Source organism: Juglans microcarpa x Juglans regia, chromosome 4D (assembly GCF_004785595.1).
Source record: "Juglans microcarpa x Juglans regia isolate MS1-56 chromosome 4D, Jm3101_v1.0, whole genome shotgun sequence".
NCBI lineage: Eukaryota > Viridiplantae > Streptophyta > Magnoliopsida > Fagales > Juglandaceae > Juglans > Juglans microcarpa x Juglans regia.
Window position 1 is genome coordinate 22,950,793 of NC_054600.1, and position 18,768 is coordinate 22,969,560.

Here is an 18,768-nt window from a genome sequence, read left to right on the forward strand (position 1 = left end):
CAGCTAAAGCTAAGCAGCACACTAACACTATCCTTGACATTTTATTTTCATGTCAACCACTTTACTAAAAGAATTAATCAAAACCTAAAAGATACTTTAAAAGTAAAAAATTATTTCCAAAATTGAAATTAAAAAAAATAGAAAAATAATATTTTTATAGTTTTTTGTTTTATATAGAGTTTTAATTTCTATATATGCTTTTATTTGTTGGTTGGGGATCTTTTTAATGATTTATGGATTTTGGAACCCATTGGCTATTGTTATGTTTCTTTACGCTTCTTTTTCCAAGTGCTTTGACCCTGAAAACGAATATATCTGAAACGGCATTAGCAACAATGTCGTTAGCCACTACGGAGAGGACGGTATGCAATGCCGTTTATAAGAACATGAAGATCTGAACCGTCTTTTCAAACAAGCCACGTACGCACGAACGCCCCGGACTTTTGCTGCAGGAGATAGGACCCCCCCCCCCCCCCCCCCCCCCCCCCCCCCCCCCCCCCCCCCCCCCCCCCCCCAAACGACACCGAAGCTCTTTGGATAGATTGACAACGGTAATCTGTGACTTGAAATCTCTCTCTGTCTCTCTCTCCTCCTCCTCCTCCTCCTCCATCGATCTCCATGGCTCTAGCTGCTCTTGCTCCGCACCATCAGTTGTTCAGCCTCTCAAACTCGAAAACGGGAACAAGACCATGGCTTCCATTCAAAACAAGCCTTTTGCATTCTCGAAAGAAAACTCATTTTTACTTCATTTCTTGCTCATCCTCTTCTTCTTCTACTTCGGACTCTCCAGAAACCAATGTACAGACAGCTGAGTCCTGTGTCAACTTGGGTCTCCAGCTCTTCTCCAAAGGACGGGTATGTCAATGGGTTTTATGGCTTTTGGGACATGGTCACATGCGTGTGCTGGGTTGTGGGTTTTTTTGCCACAATCTGTGCGAAATTCAACTATGTGGAGCGTGGGTTGTGATTTTGGTGAAAGATATCGTATGGGGATTGTCCTTGTTACTTATATAGCTCCAATTTTGTTTAGCATACGTTAAAAATTTGACATCAGGGATGACTTTTAGGTATCGTTTGGATTCGAAGATGAGTTGAGATGAGTTGTGAATAGTAATGAGATTTGTGAGTTAAAAATGATGAATAATAATGAATACTAGTGATGAGTTGAGATGAGTTGAAATGAGTTGAGATGAGTTGAAATGACTTGAGATGACTTGCGAATACAAACTGGCCTTACTCTTTGTTGGGATGTTAAACTTTTTCTTTCTTTCTTTTTTTAATATTTGTTCATGATAAAGTAAAGAAATAACAGAGTGTTTGTAGGCTCAATTCACTGCACTGCCCATTGTGCGGAGGATATATTATTATAGATAGAGAATTAAGTCACAGAGTTTGTATATTATACAAATACACTATCTAGTGATTGAACTATAGATAAAATCTATGTCTAGCTTGTATCAAATACATTATCTAGTGATTGAACTATAGATAAACTCTATGTCTCTAGATCGGCCTGCTTATGTTTATTGTTTACACGCCCCCTCAAGCTGAACTGTGGATCCACCACATGAAGCTTGTCTCGCAAAGAAACAAATCGTGCTGAGCCAAGTGGTTTTGTAAGTATATCAGCGAGTTGATCCTTACTTGATAGAAAACGGACAGTTAGACTTCCTTGTGATACTCGTTCCCGTACAAAATGGAAACCCAATTCCACGTGCTTTATGCGAGCATGGAAAACTGGATTAGCTGTGAGATGAGTAGCCCCTACATTATCACACCAAAGAATTGGAGGGTGATGTAGAAAGATTCCAAGTTCCTTCAATAGTGATTGTATCCAGATCAACTTTGTTGTGGCATTAGTAATGGCTCTATACTCTGCCTCTGTACCCAATCTGGCAACAGTTGATTGCTTTTTCAAGCTCCATGAGATGAGACTGTTACCACACTTGTCGATCGTCTATCCTCATAAGAGCCAACCCAATTGGCATCTGAGTATGCAGCCAAAGTGGAAATTGGACTTGCTTTTAGTAACAAGCGCGAGAATAATGGAGGACATCAGATATCTTAAAATTCATTTTACGGCAGTCCAGTGGGGCTTGGTTGGACAGTGCATGAATCGGCACACTTTGTTGATAGCAAAGCTTTCTGGTCTTGTTAAGGAGAGGTATTGTAGAGCTCCCACAGTGTTGCGATACAGGTGTTCATCTTCAACTGGATTGCCATCATGTAGAGAAAGAGAATGAGTAGTTGACATGGATGAAGAAACAGGCTTGGCCTCGAGCATGGTTGTTCGCTTGAGAAGGTTGAGGATGTAATATTGTTGTGTAAGAAAAAGACCAGATGGAAGGAAGCTAGCTTCAATACCTAGAAAATAGTGCAATTGGCCTAACTTTAATTGCAAAGTCCAGACCGAGAGATGTAATCAGAGAGGTCAGAACATGATCATTAGAGCTGGTGATCACTATGTCATCAACATAGACAAGGAAATAAATTGTGGCTAAGGTATCCTTGTATACAAATAAAGATGTGTCAGCTTTAGAGTTTGTAAAGCCAAGGGAGAGAAGCTTGTCACTTAGTGTTGAATACCAAGCTCGTGGAGATTATTTTAGAACGTAGCTGGCTTTGTGGAGCTTGCATACATGGTTTGGCTTCCAAGGATGGATGAAACCTGGTGGTTGTTGCATATAAACCTCATCTTGAAGGAAACCATGCAACAATGCATTTTGTACATCCAATTGTCGGATAGACCACTTATGAGAAACTGCATGTGCAAGGACTAGTCGAATGGTGCACGACTTTACAACTGGACTGAAAGTGTCTTGAAAATTGATTCCCTCTTGTTGATGATAGTTCTTGGCTACTAGTCTGGCTTTATAGCATTCCAGTGAGCCATCCAAATGTCGCTTGATTTTATATACCCATCGGCACCCAACTATATTCATGTCTAAGGTGGGCACTACAAGAGACCAAGTACCATTACAAAGTAGAGCACTGATTTCATCATCCATGGCTTGGTGCCACTCTGGAATTTTTGTGGCTAAGCTGAAACATGTAGGCTCTGTTTCTAGTGGGTTACATGCTGCAAGTAAAGCCTTCGGTAGTGGATAGCATACCATGCCATCAATGTGAGTTTTTGGCTTTGAGATGGCATTTTGGAGCGTTGTACGCATTGGATGAGTTTGCAGGGGCACACTAACAGCGGCAGGACTAGGGATTGGTGAGGGTGTTTGATGTGGAGGTGAGCTCAAGGTGGATGATAGGGTAGGAGGTGTGGGACTAAATGAGGAAGGAGGTGATGGATACAGGCCAAGTATGGAAGGTTAGAAGACAGTGTGTTTGATGCAAGGTGGGATGGAGACAAGGTTGAAGATGGGGCTGGTCCAATGACAGATTTAATATTGGAGGTAGGTAAAAGAGGTGGAATGCGTAGGTTTGCAGGAAGTGGGCATGTGTCACTAGGAGGAGAAGACATGGTAGGATTGGAGTGGGCGAAAGGAAATTTTGACTCATTGAATACTACATGGTGGGATGTGTATATAGTGCCAGTGGAGGGGTCTAAACTAAGATGGCCATGATGTTGAGGACTCAGACCTAGATAGACACATCTCTTTGATCGAAAGTGCATTTTGTATGACTGGTATGCTGTAGGTAAGGCCAACACTCACATCCAAAAACACGTAATAGATTGTAAGTAGGTGAGTTTTGGAATAGCTTTTCAAAAGGAGAGATATTTGACAAGCCAGGCATAGGGAGACGATTGATTAAGTACCAGGTCAGTCGAAAAGCAAAGTCATAATACTGGCGTGGGGCAAAAGCTTGGGAGAGCATGGCAAGACTAATTTCAACAGTATGGTGATGCCAATGTTCGACAAAGCCATTTTGTTGGTGAGTATAGGGATATGTGAGACAATGTTGAATTCTAACCAAGGCGAGAAATTTGCCTAGGCTGCGATATTCACACCCCCATCAGATTGAAGCATTTTAATTTTGCGATTATATAGATGTTCAACGTGCAGAGAGAATGAGCGAAATGTAGGTAGTACATCAGATTTATTAGAGATGGGATATAGCCAAGAACCTAAAGGACCTTAAGAATGAGAGGCAGGCGACTCAAAAGGTAACTGGTGGCTTTTACCCTATTGGCAAGCGCCACATACAGACTCTAATTTATGTGAAGACACTGGAAGAGAAAACCTAGACATAATAGCTTTAACAGATCGCATAGAGGGATGACCAAGTCTGGAATGCCATGTTTGAAGTGACACTCGAGAGGAGAGGAATGCTTGTGGTGAGGATGTAGTTGTGAAGGCTGGGAAGAGTGGATAGAGCCTGTCCTTAGTCTTGACGTGCAGTAGTATTTGACCCGTTTCCTCATCCTTTACATAAAAGTACCAGCCATGAAATTCAACAAAAACATTGTTGTCTGTGGTGAATTTGCTAACAGATACCAAATTTTTACTCACACTGGGTACATGTAACAGTTGTTTCAAAAGAAAAGTAGTATGAGGGAGGGAAAAACGAGAGGCCCCAACATGGGCTATAGCAAACCTGAACCATCCCCAATTTGAATCTGATCTTGACCTTGATATGACTGAGCATGGAGATTCATGTTTTGAAACTCATTAGTTAAATGATGTGTAGCACTTGTATCAGCATACTAGTGTGGATTGAATCCGAGGTTAGGGGCAGCAACATATGATGTGGGGAGTTGTTGAGATGCTTGATAGGAGTGATCAAAGCAATGCCAACAATTGAGAGCTGTGTGACCAGATTTCCCACAAACTTGACACATTGGACGAGAGGAAGAGGAAAAGGTATTAGATGAGGCACGACCACGGCCACGAGAGGAGTTATTGGGGCGACCACGGTTGGTGTAACCACGTCCTCGTGTAGCATAAGATTTGCTAGCAAAGTTTGCCAATGTGATGTTGAGTTCAATTGCTGAATTCTGTTGATCAAGGCGAGCTTCAAAATTGAGGAGGTGGCCAAAGAGATCATCTAAGGAGAGAGGATCCACCTGTGTGGTGACAGAGATCACCAATGAGTCATATGAAGAATCCAAACCAGCAAGTAAATAAGAAATTATTTTGGAATCTTCAAGAGGTTTGCCAATGGCAGCAAAAGTATTGGCAAGTGTTTTGACTTTCTGATAATAATTTGAGATCGAGGAATTGCCTTTCTTTAATGTAGAGAGTTGAAACCGGATGTGGGTAATATGTGCATGAGATGCCGAAGGGAAAATGCGTTCAAGGGCTATCCAGATGGCACGAGAAGAATTGAGGCCAACGACCTGGGTTAAAACCCCTTCAGAAAGAGAGGAAACCAAGAGACTAAGAAGAACTTGATCCTAGTGATACCACTGAGTAAACGCTGGATTAGGAGCACCGTCAATAAATTGAGGAGGAGGTGATATACTCCCATCGACATAGCCGAAGAGTTGTTGTCCCCTTAAATATGGGCATAGTTGGGTCTTCCAAAGCTAATAATTGTCTTTGGTGAGTTTAAGAGAGAAAGTGAGAGAAATTGTTGGTGGAGATAACAGGGGCAGATTCTGAAGAAGAAACATGGGAGGATCGGAGGGGGTAGAAGAAGAAGATAAAACAGGAGGTGATTGAAGGATCAGACGTGGGTCAATAGGCTCTTGATACCATGATAAAGTAAAGAAATAACAGTGTTTGTAGGCTCAATTCACTGCACTGCCCATTGTGCTGAGGATATATTATTATATATAGAGAATCAAGTTACAGAGTTTGTATATTATACAAATACATTATCTAGTGATTGAACTATAGATAAACTCTATGTCTCCAGATTGGCCTGCTTGTGTTTATTGTTTACAGTTCAAAACTATATTATAAATTTATAGTCGTACTGGTTAGAAATAACGCTGCATATATTGCTCTGTAATCGACGCTTAATTTTTATGTAGACCAATTTTTTTATGTAGACCAGTTTCTTTATATGGATTTGTGTTTATTAATTTTAAACTTAGTTGGCGTTTCCTCATATATTGACACTTTTAATGCAATGCAGAAAAGATTTATCCTGTTTTGGGTTTTCACAATATTTCTTTCCCTGTTAATTATTTTGGCCTTATGTATTTTAATTCATCTATAAAATTGTAGGATGTGATGCCATTTGTTATGGCGTTGAGTCACATTGCATTTTGCCTTCCTTTAGTCCCTATATGTCATCTAACTATAAGTATTTGGAGAAACATGGCCCCATTAGTTATGTAGTAATGAACATCAATTTTTTTTTTTTTTTTTTTTTCATTTTGATTGGTGTAACCTCAATCTTCCAAGCTAACCGGATAATAAACACTTAAGCCTCGTTTGGTTGCACAAATGAAATGAGAAATATGTGAATAGTAGTGAGATAATTTGTAAATAGTAGTGACATGGTTTGAGTTAAGATGTTTTATGGGGTTTTGGGAAATGAGAGAGAAAAGGTTGAATAAAAATATTATCAAGTTAAAATATTTTTAGAATATTATTTTTTAATATTATTTTTGTTTTGGGATTTGAAAAAGTTAAATTGTTTTTTGTGTTTTGTTTAGAAGTTTGGGAAAGTTGTAATGATTGGGTAATAATTAGATGAAAAAGTTGAAAATTTGAAAAATTGAAATTGAAAAGCGTTTGTGTTTGTGTTTGTGTTTGAATGGTGGTTGAATGTTGAGATGAGATGAAGATGAGATGAGATGAGATGAAATGGAATGGGATAGGTTGAGACCATCTGTGAAACCAATCAGGGCCTTAATTGTATTTATCCATAAACTGATGGTCCGTTGTCTTGCTATCTGTATATCATCACTCTCATGTTAAGTTGCTCAGATTTTGCTCCCTAACTTGTTCTTGTAGTGCAAGTCATGCAGTCCTAATGTTTTTTAACATTCCAGGGTTTCTACTCGGCATAGTGATAAAGAGGTGCTAACACTTCGCTTAGTAAAACACTGTATGGGATGAAGTCCTTTGTAGATGTTTGTATTGGAATCATGATTGGTTACTAGCCTAAACAATATTTTCTTCTTTGATTTTACTTAATAGGGGTCCAAGCCTCTTGCATCAGAAGACTTTATTGTCAAATCGTTTAATTTTCCTGCATGACCGGTTAAAACATGTCTTTGCACGATATACTTATTACTTTTGTACATTAAGTAGGTATATATGCTCTAATAACAATCTGTTTCTTCTAATTTTTTTTAAAAAAATAATAATAATAAAATAAAAAAATAACTGTTTTCTTGGGATAAGTTTTACAAAAAATTTGTAAATGAATCCAATTGTTTCCATGGTGATGGATTTCTCAGGTAAAAGATGCTCTGGTTCAGTTTGAAACAGCACTTAATTTGGATCCTAACCCAATAGAGGCCCAAGCTGCACTTTATAACAAAGCTTGCTGTCACGCCTACAGGTAGAAAATTTGCTACTGTCATTTAATTACCGCTTTTTCTTCTATCCTTTAGTCTCAACATAATTAAACTACATTGAAGTCACGTGAAAGGCTTAAATGAATGATTTCCATAATTTAAATGAAATAATATGAACTTCATTTGAAGAGTCTGTTAGGTTTAATGCTCTATGGAAGTTGCTTCCAGGCCCCAACTGTATAGTATAGCTTAGAATCTTCATTCAAAGAAGGGCCCTGAATCAGTCACAGTTACTTGCATACACTTATTAGTCAATCACGTTGAGTGCAATCCAATTTCTTGACCTGTGCTCTTCTTAAAAAGAATTAACAGGACAAAAAGAATTAAGAGTTTTGGTTTGCATCTTACATACACTATATTTTAGATTTGACATTAAGCAATGCTTAGTGAAGCTGATGGATTTGTTTATCATTCTTATTTTGAGGAAGGGGGGAAGGAAAAAAAGCTTCTGATTGTCTACGAACTGCTTTGAGGGAATATAACCTTAAATTTGGTACAATACTGAATGATCCTGACTTAGCCTCCTTTAGAGCTTTGCCTGAGTTCAAGGAATTGCAAGAAGAGGTTTGTCGCTAAAGTTTGGCTGCTTTATGTTTATTGTCTCTAGTTTCTTCCCTTTTTTTTGCAAACAACAGAGGCTTGCAAGCGATCTTACAACTTTAGGAGTTAAATATTGCATCTAATCCTCAGTTTTTCTTTTCTCATCACTCAAAAGTAGGAAATGATAGAATCTGTTGAAAGGATTTTAATTAACCCTCACCATAATTTCTTCAATCTGTGGATTTAGATTCTTGAAAAGCATATCTCATACTTATTTGTTGTTTTTACAGGCTAGACTGGGTGGGGAAGATATAGGTTACAGTTTCCGAAGAGATCTCAAACTCATTAGTGAAGTTCAAGCACCATTCCGGGGGGTTAGGAGATTCTTTTATGTGGCATTCTCAGCTGCTGCAGGAATATCATTGTTCTTTACTATACCCTTGTTATTCCGTGCAATTAGAGGCGGTGATGATGCCCCTGATTTATGGGGAACTGCTGGAAATGCTGCCATTAATATCGGAGGTAAACATTGACAATAGTCTTTAGGGCACAACAATAATTGTTAAGCAAATTCTTTATCACTTGCTTCTTAAAATGACTAAGCTTTTGAATCAGCATTCTACAGGTATCATCGTTCTGGCAGGTCTGTTTTTCTGGGACAACAAGAAAGAAGAGGAGCAGCTTGCACAGATATCCCGAGATGAAACTTTATCAAGGTTGCCTTTGCGCCTTTCCACTAATCGAGTTGTTGAACTTGTGCAGCTGCGAGACACTGTTAGGCCGGTTAGTATCAACAATTAATTTTGCTCAAATTGTTCATGTCAAAATATGTAGACTATTTTAAATGAATATTCATGTTCCAGTGTCATCAATGTATGGCTCTATATTTAGTTTATCTTCTTTTTTCTCTACTTTTTTTTTTTTTATACAAGTAAGAGGTAAATTTTATTGATACAAATGAAATAGGCGTAGCCTGTGTACACAAGAAGTATACAAAAGAACACCTAAATACTTTAATGCAAGGGAAGAACCTTATGATATATGTGCATTAGACGGTTTCATTTTTCTTGAAAATAACTATTCTTCTGCATATTCATGAATTTGTTGTAATACTTTCCAGTTTCCACCGCAGTTTGAAGCATCTAATTGGATGCTGACACATGTTGGAAATGACCAGAATATTTCCAAGAACTATAATTCTTCTATATATATTCGTTCCACTTACCTAGTTCTCTAATCAATTAACATCACCTTGGGTTTATGGGGAGTGAAGCATACATGTGGAACATATCGGAGAGGTACTGGAAAATTGAAAAGCTTTGTGGACTTTTCAACTTAAATAGTTCCTCAAATATTTGCAACCAGAGTGGAGTTTGTATCCTTCATTTTTAAGTGCTACTGCATTGTTTTTGCACCTAAAAGATTCTTAATGCATATTAAGCATAATCTAGATACAATAATGTAAATTAAAGAGTCTTAGATTTAGGTCTGCTTCCTTCCTTTCCCACGTCTTCACCATTGTCTATATCTGAATATGTCAATGATTTAAGTCTTGGATATAGGTTATTTTAGCAGGGAAAAAAGAGTCTGTTTCTTTGGCTATTGAGAAGGCAGATAGGTTTCGGACTGAACTCGTTAGACGAGGTGTTCTTTTAGTCCCTGTCATATGGGGTCAAGGTACGGCACCAAAAATTGAGAAGAAAGGCTTTGGTCTACCGTCAAAGGCAGCTGCTGCTATTCCTTCTATTGGTGTAAGATTTGAGGGCTCATATCAATTTGTCCTGCAAGCATCATTAAAAGCATCTTATTCATCAAGTTCCCATTTCATCTATCATGTGTATAGTTATTACATTTTGGGGTGGTTGATATGAATGTAATTTTTCACATGTTGCATCTGCATGTTTGTGTATGCCTGATTGTTTCTCATGCTCCCAAAGGCTATATGCCAAAAGTATTACCACCAATTTGATAGGTTTTGTTAAAGCCTTACAGAGATGAATTTAAGGTGTGGGATTTAGAGCCATGCATGTTTCAAGATTGCTACTTAGATATTAAGGTTCTATTCCTTTCTTGACACTAATCGAATGGCACCATGGTAGGAAGATTTTGATAAACGAGCTCAGTCTATAACTGCAAAATCAAAGTTGAAAGCTGAAATTCGATTTAAGGCTGAGACTGTATCACCTGCAGAATGGGAAAGGTCAAATTCTACTCTATCTTGTCTACATGCTTGTTTGCCATCATTTATGAAAAAAAGAATGCTTCTCCACAATTTGTATTGGACACAATAAGTTCTTGAACCAGTAAAAAAAGAGAACTAGTTATCGTGGATAAATTTTGCTTTTTTCTGACTTCGCTACTGATTTTGATCACTATAGACTCCGATATTTTTTAAACAATCTAGGTGGATAAGGGATCAGCAAAAGTCTGAAGGAGTTACTCCTGGTGAGGATGTTTACATTATACTGCGCCTCGATGGCCGGGTTCGAAGATCAGGGAAAGTAAGTGCTTGTGGAGGAGTAATTTGTTACTTGTTCTTGAATTGAATTAAAAATCTTTTTCAAGTAGCATGTTCAGGTAAATTGGGAGTTAATAACATTCCCTAGATTTCTTTCTTTTTAAAGAATAGTAGCCAAACTTAAATGCTTGGGTGGCTGAGTGATGGTAAAAGATTGGGATTCTGCAGTTAATAATATTGTATTTGTAACCTTAAATTGTTCCAGGGTTCCAGTTCAATGATGTTTTCGTTTTCTGATCCGAGTTCATTTTTATTTTTTTACGTGCACCTCTATTTGTTAACAATTGGGCCGTGCATCCCAGATTAATGTGGGTGAAAATTGTTGTTTTTTAGAGAGCTCATGCATTCTTAGAAAATCTTGTGGAAGAGTATTATGAGATAGTAAACCTCTTCTCTCAAGTCCAATGTTCACCATACCAAACGGTCATATCTTTGCAGGGCATGCCTGACTGGCAACAAATTGTGACGGAGCTACCACCATTGGAGGCATTGCTAAGCAAGCTAGAAAGATAGGAGTTCCTTCCATCACCAAACTGTATGATTTTCTACAGGAGCACCTTTTAGTTTGTCCTTTGACACTGCTTAGAAATCTTTACCCATGCTTTTAAGTGTCGCGAATACCATGTATTATAAATCTTACAAAGGAATTTGTAGAAAAGGAGGCAGAGATATTGGTATTTGGAAGTTGATATTGAGGTCCATTTTTACAGGGAAAAAAAAAACAACTGCATGCTTTTTTAGCCATGGATCTTCTTGGTTCCATTTATTTATTTTTCCCTCAAACATCGGACACGCTGCATTATTCATTTTCCCTATGTTTGTATTCTCGAAGAAGTTTTGTTTTGGGAGTGAAATTCTTGTTGTTTGTAAATGATTTAGTTCACAATCTATTGAATAGAAAATTGGTTTTGGAGAACAGCTCGCTGCATATACATTCTAGGTTCTTGAGGTGTGAACAACATGAAATATTCTGGTCACTATCTTGGATGGTCAGATACTGGTTTTTTTTTTTTTTTATTATTATTGTTCTTTTGATGACAAAAGAATTCATTTCAGATTCTAGTATCATATAGCACATGTTGCCTAATTTGGAGTATATATTTCTGGGTTCTTTACACTTTCCACCTTTTTCTCCTCCCCCCTAAGATTCTCGCCTCTCCTGAACCAAAAAAAAAAAAAATGAATCTTGCTTAGAACGTGGAATATTCTCAACCCACATTTTATAACAACTTCTAAGCAATTGACATTTGACACAGGTGAAATTTGAAAACATTGTTGTTAAAACCAGAAGAATTGGGGGAGCCTAAAGGAAGACGAAGATGAAATTTTGAGGCACATGCTTCCAAGTTTACATTGTCAAGTTAATGTCCGTTTGGATAGTGAGATAGTGAGATGAAATGAAAATATTGTTAGAATTTTATTTGTAATATTACGATTGTTTTGAGATTTGAAAAAATTGAATTGTTTATTGTATTTTATGTGAAAATTTGAGAAAGTTGTAATGATGAGAGGAGATAAAACTGTTTCTGTATCTAAATGGGACTAGTCTTTACCACTTACTGTGCTTAAAAAATAAAAAGTTAAATAAAATAAAATAAACCTTGAACGCGCTTTTGTATTCAGACTTGCATTTTCTTATTGTATGCAAGTCAAATCTATACACTTATGCCTCTTATCAAATTATTCATATAATTATACAAAGTCCATTAGGAAAAGACTTGTGAGTGTAAAATCTAAAACTAGGTTTCCATTGGACAAATTAAAAAAGTTTAAGCATTAAAAAGAAATTAAAAAAGTTACATGACTTTTCAATTTTTTCAATTTATATTCCTTGTATTTGAAAAATTTATCAGTGAGATCCCTCTGTATGTATACTGTCAACTAAATCGAGGGCACCCTTGTCATGCATCTCCAAAACCACTTGATATTCAATTGGACAGCAATTCATTAAAAACTTGACACATTAACTCTAAGCGCATGTTTGGGATTGCGGTAAGAAATATAGCTTTTAACTTTAGAACTTATATCTTATAACTTAAGTAATAAATTATACTATTAAAAAGTTATTTACTGTTTGATAAGTATATGTTTAAAGTACTTTCAAACATGTTACGTTTGTTTGGAAATAAATTAAAAAAGTATTTTCTGATGTAAAAATTACAATTATTTGAATTTTTAAATATTATGATAATATCTTTAAAAGTTTAAAAGTTGTAGTTATTTGAAAATTGTATGAGTATTTTTCTCTATTAACAGTCTTTTTAAAACCCGAATTACATTCCGCATTATTCGGAAAACATTTGATTTTTTTCTCAAACATACTTTTTAGCTTATTTGAGATAAAAAGTACTTTAATATATAACACTCACATAACTTAATTTTTTCATTAAAGAACTTTTAAAACTATTTAAATAATTTTTTAAGACTCCTACCACAACTCCAAACAGGCCCTAAAACATTAAAAAAATACCACATTAATTTAAAGTTAATAAGCTGCCAAAGAGATAGGTAAAGGAGATGGTGAAGGGAGAAGAGTGAAGACACCCTAACATCGAGCCACTCCTCTAAAATATCCAAAGAGACACCTTCGCAAGATGGCTGGAGACTCATGGCTAAAAAGGGTTTCCCCATTGGGGTGACAAATAGTGTTAATGAGTCGTATTCATGTCGTGTCAAATTATATATATTATACGATTTGAGTCAACCCGAAGCTTAAGATTTTCAAACCCTAACATAATCTATTAAAATAATGGATTGACACGACACGACCTGTTATAAATTAATTAAAAATATATCGACACGACTCGTTTCGACTCATGTCAACCCATTTATGTAAATGGATTGAATTAATCCAAATAATCCATTTCACCTTATTAATATAATTTCACATAAAATTTAAAATCACAATATCTCCTAAAAATATAAAACTAACTACATAAGTCTAAAATTACAATCCAAACAAAAAAAAATACCAAAATTATAATCCAGATGAAGTATGAGAAGTAGACGTGACTCTTTAGAACTGACTAAACTAATAATTGAGAGAGAGAGAGAGAGAGAGAGAGAGAGAGGAAATACGAAATAGAGTTAAGGTATTTTTGTTTTTAGGTTAAAAATGATATAATTGTAATTTTGAGTAAAAAGTTTAACGGATCACTAATGGGATAAGCGGGTTGACCTGTTAATGAATTGTGTCTTAACGGATCAACCCGTTTTAATCTAAACCTATTAACATCAAACTCAAATTCATTAATTTTATATTGTATTTATATTGAATTATCAGGTCGTATCACATATTAATATCCCATTTTCCCAAACAATCTCATTGTGGTATGCTTTGGGCCACTTTGAGAGTTTCTAACGGGCCACCTTGAGAAGGGTGGTTAGCGACCCACCCTACAAAAGGTTATATTTTCCTTTTTATCCTTTTTTCTATTATTTTTCTAAATTGTTATTATTTTTTTAGCTGACATTATAATTTTGTGTTAAGAATTGGTTTATCAATTTTACACGTGTCACGCTATCATTGGGGGTATCATGTGGCAAGACTATCGTTAATTCAGTTGACGGAATATGAAGGAAATGAGATTTTCAAAATCTAAGGTTGTGAAGTGATAAAATTGAAAATGGCTCTTGAAAAAATGGCATGACATAGTGCAACGTGACAACACGTTTTGGCACGTGTAATTGTGATCCTTTGGTGCATATATTCAATTCAGCCTCAAACTAATTCAATTACGAGAAAAGGATTGCGTGAACGAAAGAAAGAAATACAAATTCCATCCAAAATAAGCTTTTTACATACATTGATTTTGAAGTAATCAATGTCGGTTTCTGGTTAGGTATTGAAATTGAACTCTTTTACTTTGTCAATAAATGAAAACAATGTCTACTCTTGCAAAGAATGAGTTTTTTTGTTTTTTTTTTTAATTATTTATTTAGCCGGCCAGGATTAATCTTTTCAGTCAAAGGTCAACTAAATCCCTCCCCTATAAGCCATTATCGTCCATTTAATTACAGAACTACCACTTAATTGTTGTTCACAAATTATGCATTACACAATTATCCCAAATTATTTTTATAGAAATTTCTAAAGACTTGTAGTCTGATTGGTATAAATCTCAGCATCCAAAATGGAGGTCTTGGATTCAAAGCCCTCTCCCCAACTGTATCCAAAAAAATTATTTTGATGAGAATGTCAAGCAATCATGATAAACATAAGAAAGAAAAAGGGACGACTATATATTAAAATTTGAATGGTTATTATTTCTCTTTAACAAAGTGTATACCTCCTTACTTACGAAACACCCTATTAATTCAATAGAAGAAATTCAAGAGGAATAAAAATAAATTCATAAATTAATGCGACTTCATGAAATATGTTAGATTTACTTTATAATAAAAGTAATTTTATAATATGAAGTACCATATCAAGTCACGTTAGTTTGTAGATTTATTTTTGTATAATCACTTTATCGCTAATGTATTTTCCAGAATGAATTATCGCCGCACTGGCAATTCCGTAAATATTGACAAACTCAATGCTATAGTTTGGGAACCATATCACTTGAAAACAAGTTGCCAACTTGCCACCCGCTCTCGTCACGCGTACTCATATAAACAAAGAGCAGCGCTGAAATAGTTCAGAGAAGGAAGGATAGTTAGCTGAAGGGAAAACAACAGCCCAACAACAATGGCCAAGTCTTCCTCTGTTAATCTGCTGGCCTTTTGCCTCTTCACCACAGCCCTGACGATCATCGCCTCCTCCACCGTCGTCGACGCGGGCGTGGAGGAAAACTTGAGTTGGGTACCGTCGATGAGAAGACAGCAGTGCCAAGGTTCCATTGCCGAGTGCATGGGAAGTTCTGCAGACGATGAATTCGCCATGGATACAGAGATAAGCAGGCGCATCTTGGCCACCACCCAGTACATTAGCTATGGAGCTCTGCAGAGGAACACCGTGCCTTGCTCTCGAAGGGGTACCTCTTACTACAACTGCCAGTCCGGTGGCGAGGCTAACCCCTACAACCGTGGTTGCAGTGCCATCACTCGTTGCCGGAGTTAATTTGGTTCTTTTTCTTCTCCATTTTGTGTTCTTTTACGTACGTGGATCTGCTTTTCCTCTATTCATGTGTAGGTTTTGTGACTTTGTCTTCATATTTTCTTTTCACTTCGATGGGATGTTGACTATATTTACTTTTAAGTTTATATTGTGTTTTCCTTTTCATTCATTTCATCTTATTACTCTTTGTTCCTATTTCTTAATCAATAGTTGTTTTTTCCCTGTGATTTTGCAAAACTTGTTTAAAGAGCGATGATCTCGAACTTGCCCTTCTTGGAAAGGAAAATTGTCGGGTCAGCCCACTTGGTTGATCTTTAAATTCAGTTCTCATCTTGAAGAGGGATTATTCTTTTCTTTGCTATTATTCTTTGGGCCCTTGGGGGATAGAAGGATTTGAGGAAGATGGCAACATCATATATTGTTCAAGAGGATATGTCCAGGAACTCGGTATTGGCGCAGGACCTATTCTGATAAATAGGTCCAGCACCTGTTTAACGCATTCTGACGAATCTCGTAGAGATCTGCCAGTTACAGGACCGAGAAAACTGAGCAGACTGGGGGTAAGAAATTATGCTTATCATTCACACGGTTTAGCACCCGAACCTGCTTGCACGAGTATAAATGAATAGAGCTACTTGTGTGTCCATAAAAAGAAATTGTCATACTCGTGACATTCCTGACAATATCACACAATCAAGTTCAAGGGGCCAGAGAAACTATTACCGGCACTGGAATTAGGGAAGGAAAACAGCACATTAACTACAAAAACAAACAGGGTACTCATTCCATCTAACAGCAGCTTTTTCATTTCTCAAACCTAACCGCAGATTACAGAATGCGGGCCAATGCTCATCACTCCAAGTAAAACATGAACTTCGTTAGCTCTATTCAGGACCTTCCTCTTTCTTCACTTCATCTAACTTGGGCTTGGATGGGGGCACAGGAGATGGAGAGCCTTCCACTCCCATCTCTGCTCTTAGGTCATTGATGCTTTGCTCCAACTCATTTATGCGACTTCCCATATCATCAAGTGAGTAGCAGTCAAGGAAACAGAAAACGTCTTCCAACTTTACCAGTTTTGCAGAAGGGCAAATACATCTTATCTAAGCAAGTATAATAATATGGCACAAAACAAGGTTCCAAACCTATTTATTTATATCCAACGCTGTTAAAAACCTGGTAACCAAAACCAGGAACAGAGTGATAGGTTCTAATTCATTCTCCCACTCAAGGTTCCTGCTTGGGTGGTTCAAATACCATCCAAGGCATAAGAGATGGAGGCCTACTTACACTAATCTCCACCAATTACTCCTAGCATCTGATCTGTTCACAGAACATTTCTGGAGTACGAATAGCTGGATATCAGAGCCAGAACTAAGCTCTTCTGCCCCATAATTTTTAAAATTCTTTAAAAAGATTTGGTAAGTGTGAAAAATGCTTTAAAATTATTTCCATGGTCAACGAAAATTATTAGGAAATGTCGTGTACTTCACTCCCCACACTAAATATTACCTATTTTTAATAGGACACCGGCCAAAGTATCCTCAAACCCCCCCCCCCCCCCCCCCAGCTGCCCGCTCATTTCTTGTTTTCTCCCGATGATAAATGCCCAACTCTTCCCCAGAGCTGAAATCTCCAAAGTAGGAACAATAGTCAACTTTTCTTTAAGATATCCTACAGGAGGACCACTAATTCTAATCAAACGGCAGATCTACATAAATTGTGTAACTTAGTTCCTTCATTCATAAATGTTTCTATCTTCTTTTTATAATTATTAATGTTTCTATCCTAGAAAGTTTACTTTTCACAAAATCAACAAATGTTCAAAAAGGATATTCTTTGTCACGATTGATTCAGACATTTGTTGGAACCTTGATTGCTGCACAGACAAAATATTGGTTAGTTACAGCAGGATATTTGCCAAACATAAGCTCCATAGTGTAACTTACCATCTGTTCAAGAAGATTTTGCACCTGAAAATTTAATGAAAACAGTACATCAGCAAGGCTTAGACAAGATAAACACAAAGACCATTACAACGATGACGATAAGAAATTCGTATATCCTCAACAAGCTACCAAGTTTTCTTTTTTTTTTTTTTTTTTTTTTTTTTTTTTTTGGTAAGCAAGCTATCCCAATATATATCCAATCATTGATGGATTGCTAATGAATCATATCAGATTTCGTAAACAAAGGCTCAAAGAATATGCTTGACCAAACAATCTCACACAATCACATGAGTTCACGCAACTAATAAGCAATAAGTACCTGAATTATGCTATATCCTTATGGCATGTAGAATAAAGGTGGTATTAAAATGACACCAAATAATTTTTTTTGGATCAGTAAACAAATTTTTTATTAATCATGAGAATATGCAAAAGCCAAAGTACACGAAAATGACACCAAATAATTTTTTTTTTTTTTTTTATAAGTATGACACCAAATAATTAATCTCATAATCTTGTGCAACTTACAAAAACCGTCATATCTGCAGTGTTTTGCTTCGGATCTTCTGCATCATGACCATCCTGCGAAAAGTATGAAAATTCATAGCAACTAAAATGATAACACAATGCATATATACAAGCCCCCACCCCCCCAAAAAAAAAATGACGATCAAACACGAAAAGCACAACAATTGACGAAGTTGGAACACAACTGATCATCGATATAGATTATCATGTTGAACAAAAAATTAAAGAAGAAAATTCTGAATTTCCAAGCATTCTCCAATATAGTGAATGGTTTTTACACATGCACGCAGATACATACAGTTATTGGGTTCATTCAAGCCCCAACGCATACAAGATTTAGAATTATTTTGTTATACCATACATGAAAAACCTTACATTCTGTAAGGAATATAAATTTGTTCGACGTGCCCTTTGAAAAGCATATTTGGGAACAAATCTAGCTTAAAATTCTCGAAACCCTAACGCTTCAAATATGCAAAAAACTACAAGAGGTAATCAGTACATATGCCAGAACTCAAATCAAGAACAGGAAATACCATCTTTTCAACCTCCGATTGTCCGTACAATGGCTGCAATTCGAAGTTCAAAAGCTAGACCGAGCGAGTGAAAAGGAAAATGAAAATGGTCGCCCGCCTCTAAAATCTAAATCCTAAGCTGGGCAGCGGGCAGTCCCATATTATTTTATTCCCGTCTTTTCGTACAATTACGCTATTGCCATTGATTTGGGAAAATAATTAAAATA

At 36.6% G+C, this 18,768-nt stretch overlaps 3 protein-coding genes across 3 annotated transcripts; 2 read left to right on the forward strand and 1 right to left on the reverse strand.

Annotated features, from left to right (window-relative positions):
* The first annotated feature begins 349 nt into the window (after positions 1–349).
* On the forward strand, positions 350–11,400 carry LOC121260799 (protein LOW PSII ACCUMULATION 1, chloroplastic). Its single transcript, XM_041162828.1, has 10 exons — positions 350–470; positions 523–855; positions 7,310–7,413; positions 7,858–7,993; positions 8,260–8,491; positions 8,595–8,752; positions 9,532–9,720; positions 10,069–10,169; positions 10,374–10,470; positions 10,926–11,400. Exons 2-10 carry the CDS (start codon positions 619–621, stop codon positions 10,998–11,000), a joined length of 1,329 nt encoding a protein of 442 aa, XP_041018762.1. The 5' UTR covers positions 350–470; positions 523–618; the 3' UTR covers positions 11,001–11,400.
* Positions 11,401–15,069: 3,669 nt separating this feature from the next.
* On the forward strand, positions 15,070–15,714 carry LOC121260818 (protein RALF-like 33). The gene has a single exon (XM_041162852.1). It carries the CDS (start codon positions 15,181–15,183, stop codon positions 15,550–15,552), a length of 372 nt encoding a protein of 123 aa, XP_041018786.1. The 5' UTR covers positions 15,070–15,180; the 3' UTR covers positions 15,553–15,714.
* A 424-nt stretch (positions 15,715–16,138) lies between these two features.
* LOC121260819 (heat shock factor-binding protein-like) lies at positions 16,139–18,718 on the reverse strand. The gene is made up of 5 exons (XM_041162853.1): positions 18,563–18,718; positions 18,027–18,080; positions 17,499–17,522; positions 17,386–17,428; positions 16,139–16,579 (listed from the first exon to the last, which is right to left on the reverse strand). The coding sequence occupies exons 1-5, from the start codon at positions 18,563–18,565 to the stop codon at positions 16,434–16,436; spliced, it is 270 nt and encodes an 89-aa protein (XP_041018787.1). The 5' UTR covers positions 18,566–18,718; the 3' UTR covers positions 16,139–16,433.
* Positions 18,719–18,768: the final 50 nt, after the last annotated feature.

Bases quoted from the DNA above. Each gene is read 5' to 3' on its own strand.
- LOC121260799 (XM_041162828.1), top strand. From the start codon at position 619: ATGGCTCTAGCTGCTCTTGCTCCGCACCATCAGTTGTTCAGCCTCTCA. The intron at 7,414-7,857 runs GTAGAAAATTTG...ATTTTGAGGAAG, and splicing joins GCTTGCTGTCACGCCTACAG to GGGGGAAGGAAAAAAAGCTT. The intron at 8,753-9,531 runs GTTAGTATCAAC...TCTTGGATATAG, and splicing joins TGCGAGACACTGTTAGGCCG to GTTATTTTAGCAGGGAAAAA.
- LOC121260818 (XM_041162852.1), top strand. From the start codon at position 15,181: ATGGCCAAGTCTTCCTCTGTTAATCTGCTGGCCTTTTGCCTCTTCACC.
- LOC121260819 (XM_041162853.1), bottom strand. The intron at 17,429-17,498 runs GTAAGTTACACT...TTGTCTGTGCAG, and splicing joins AAAATCTTCTTGAACAGATG to CAATCAAGGTTCCAACAAAT. The intron at 16,580-17,385 runs ATATCCTTTTTG...ACTGCTACTCAC, and splicing joins TGAATCAATCGTGACAAAGA to TTGATGATATGGGAAGTCGC.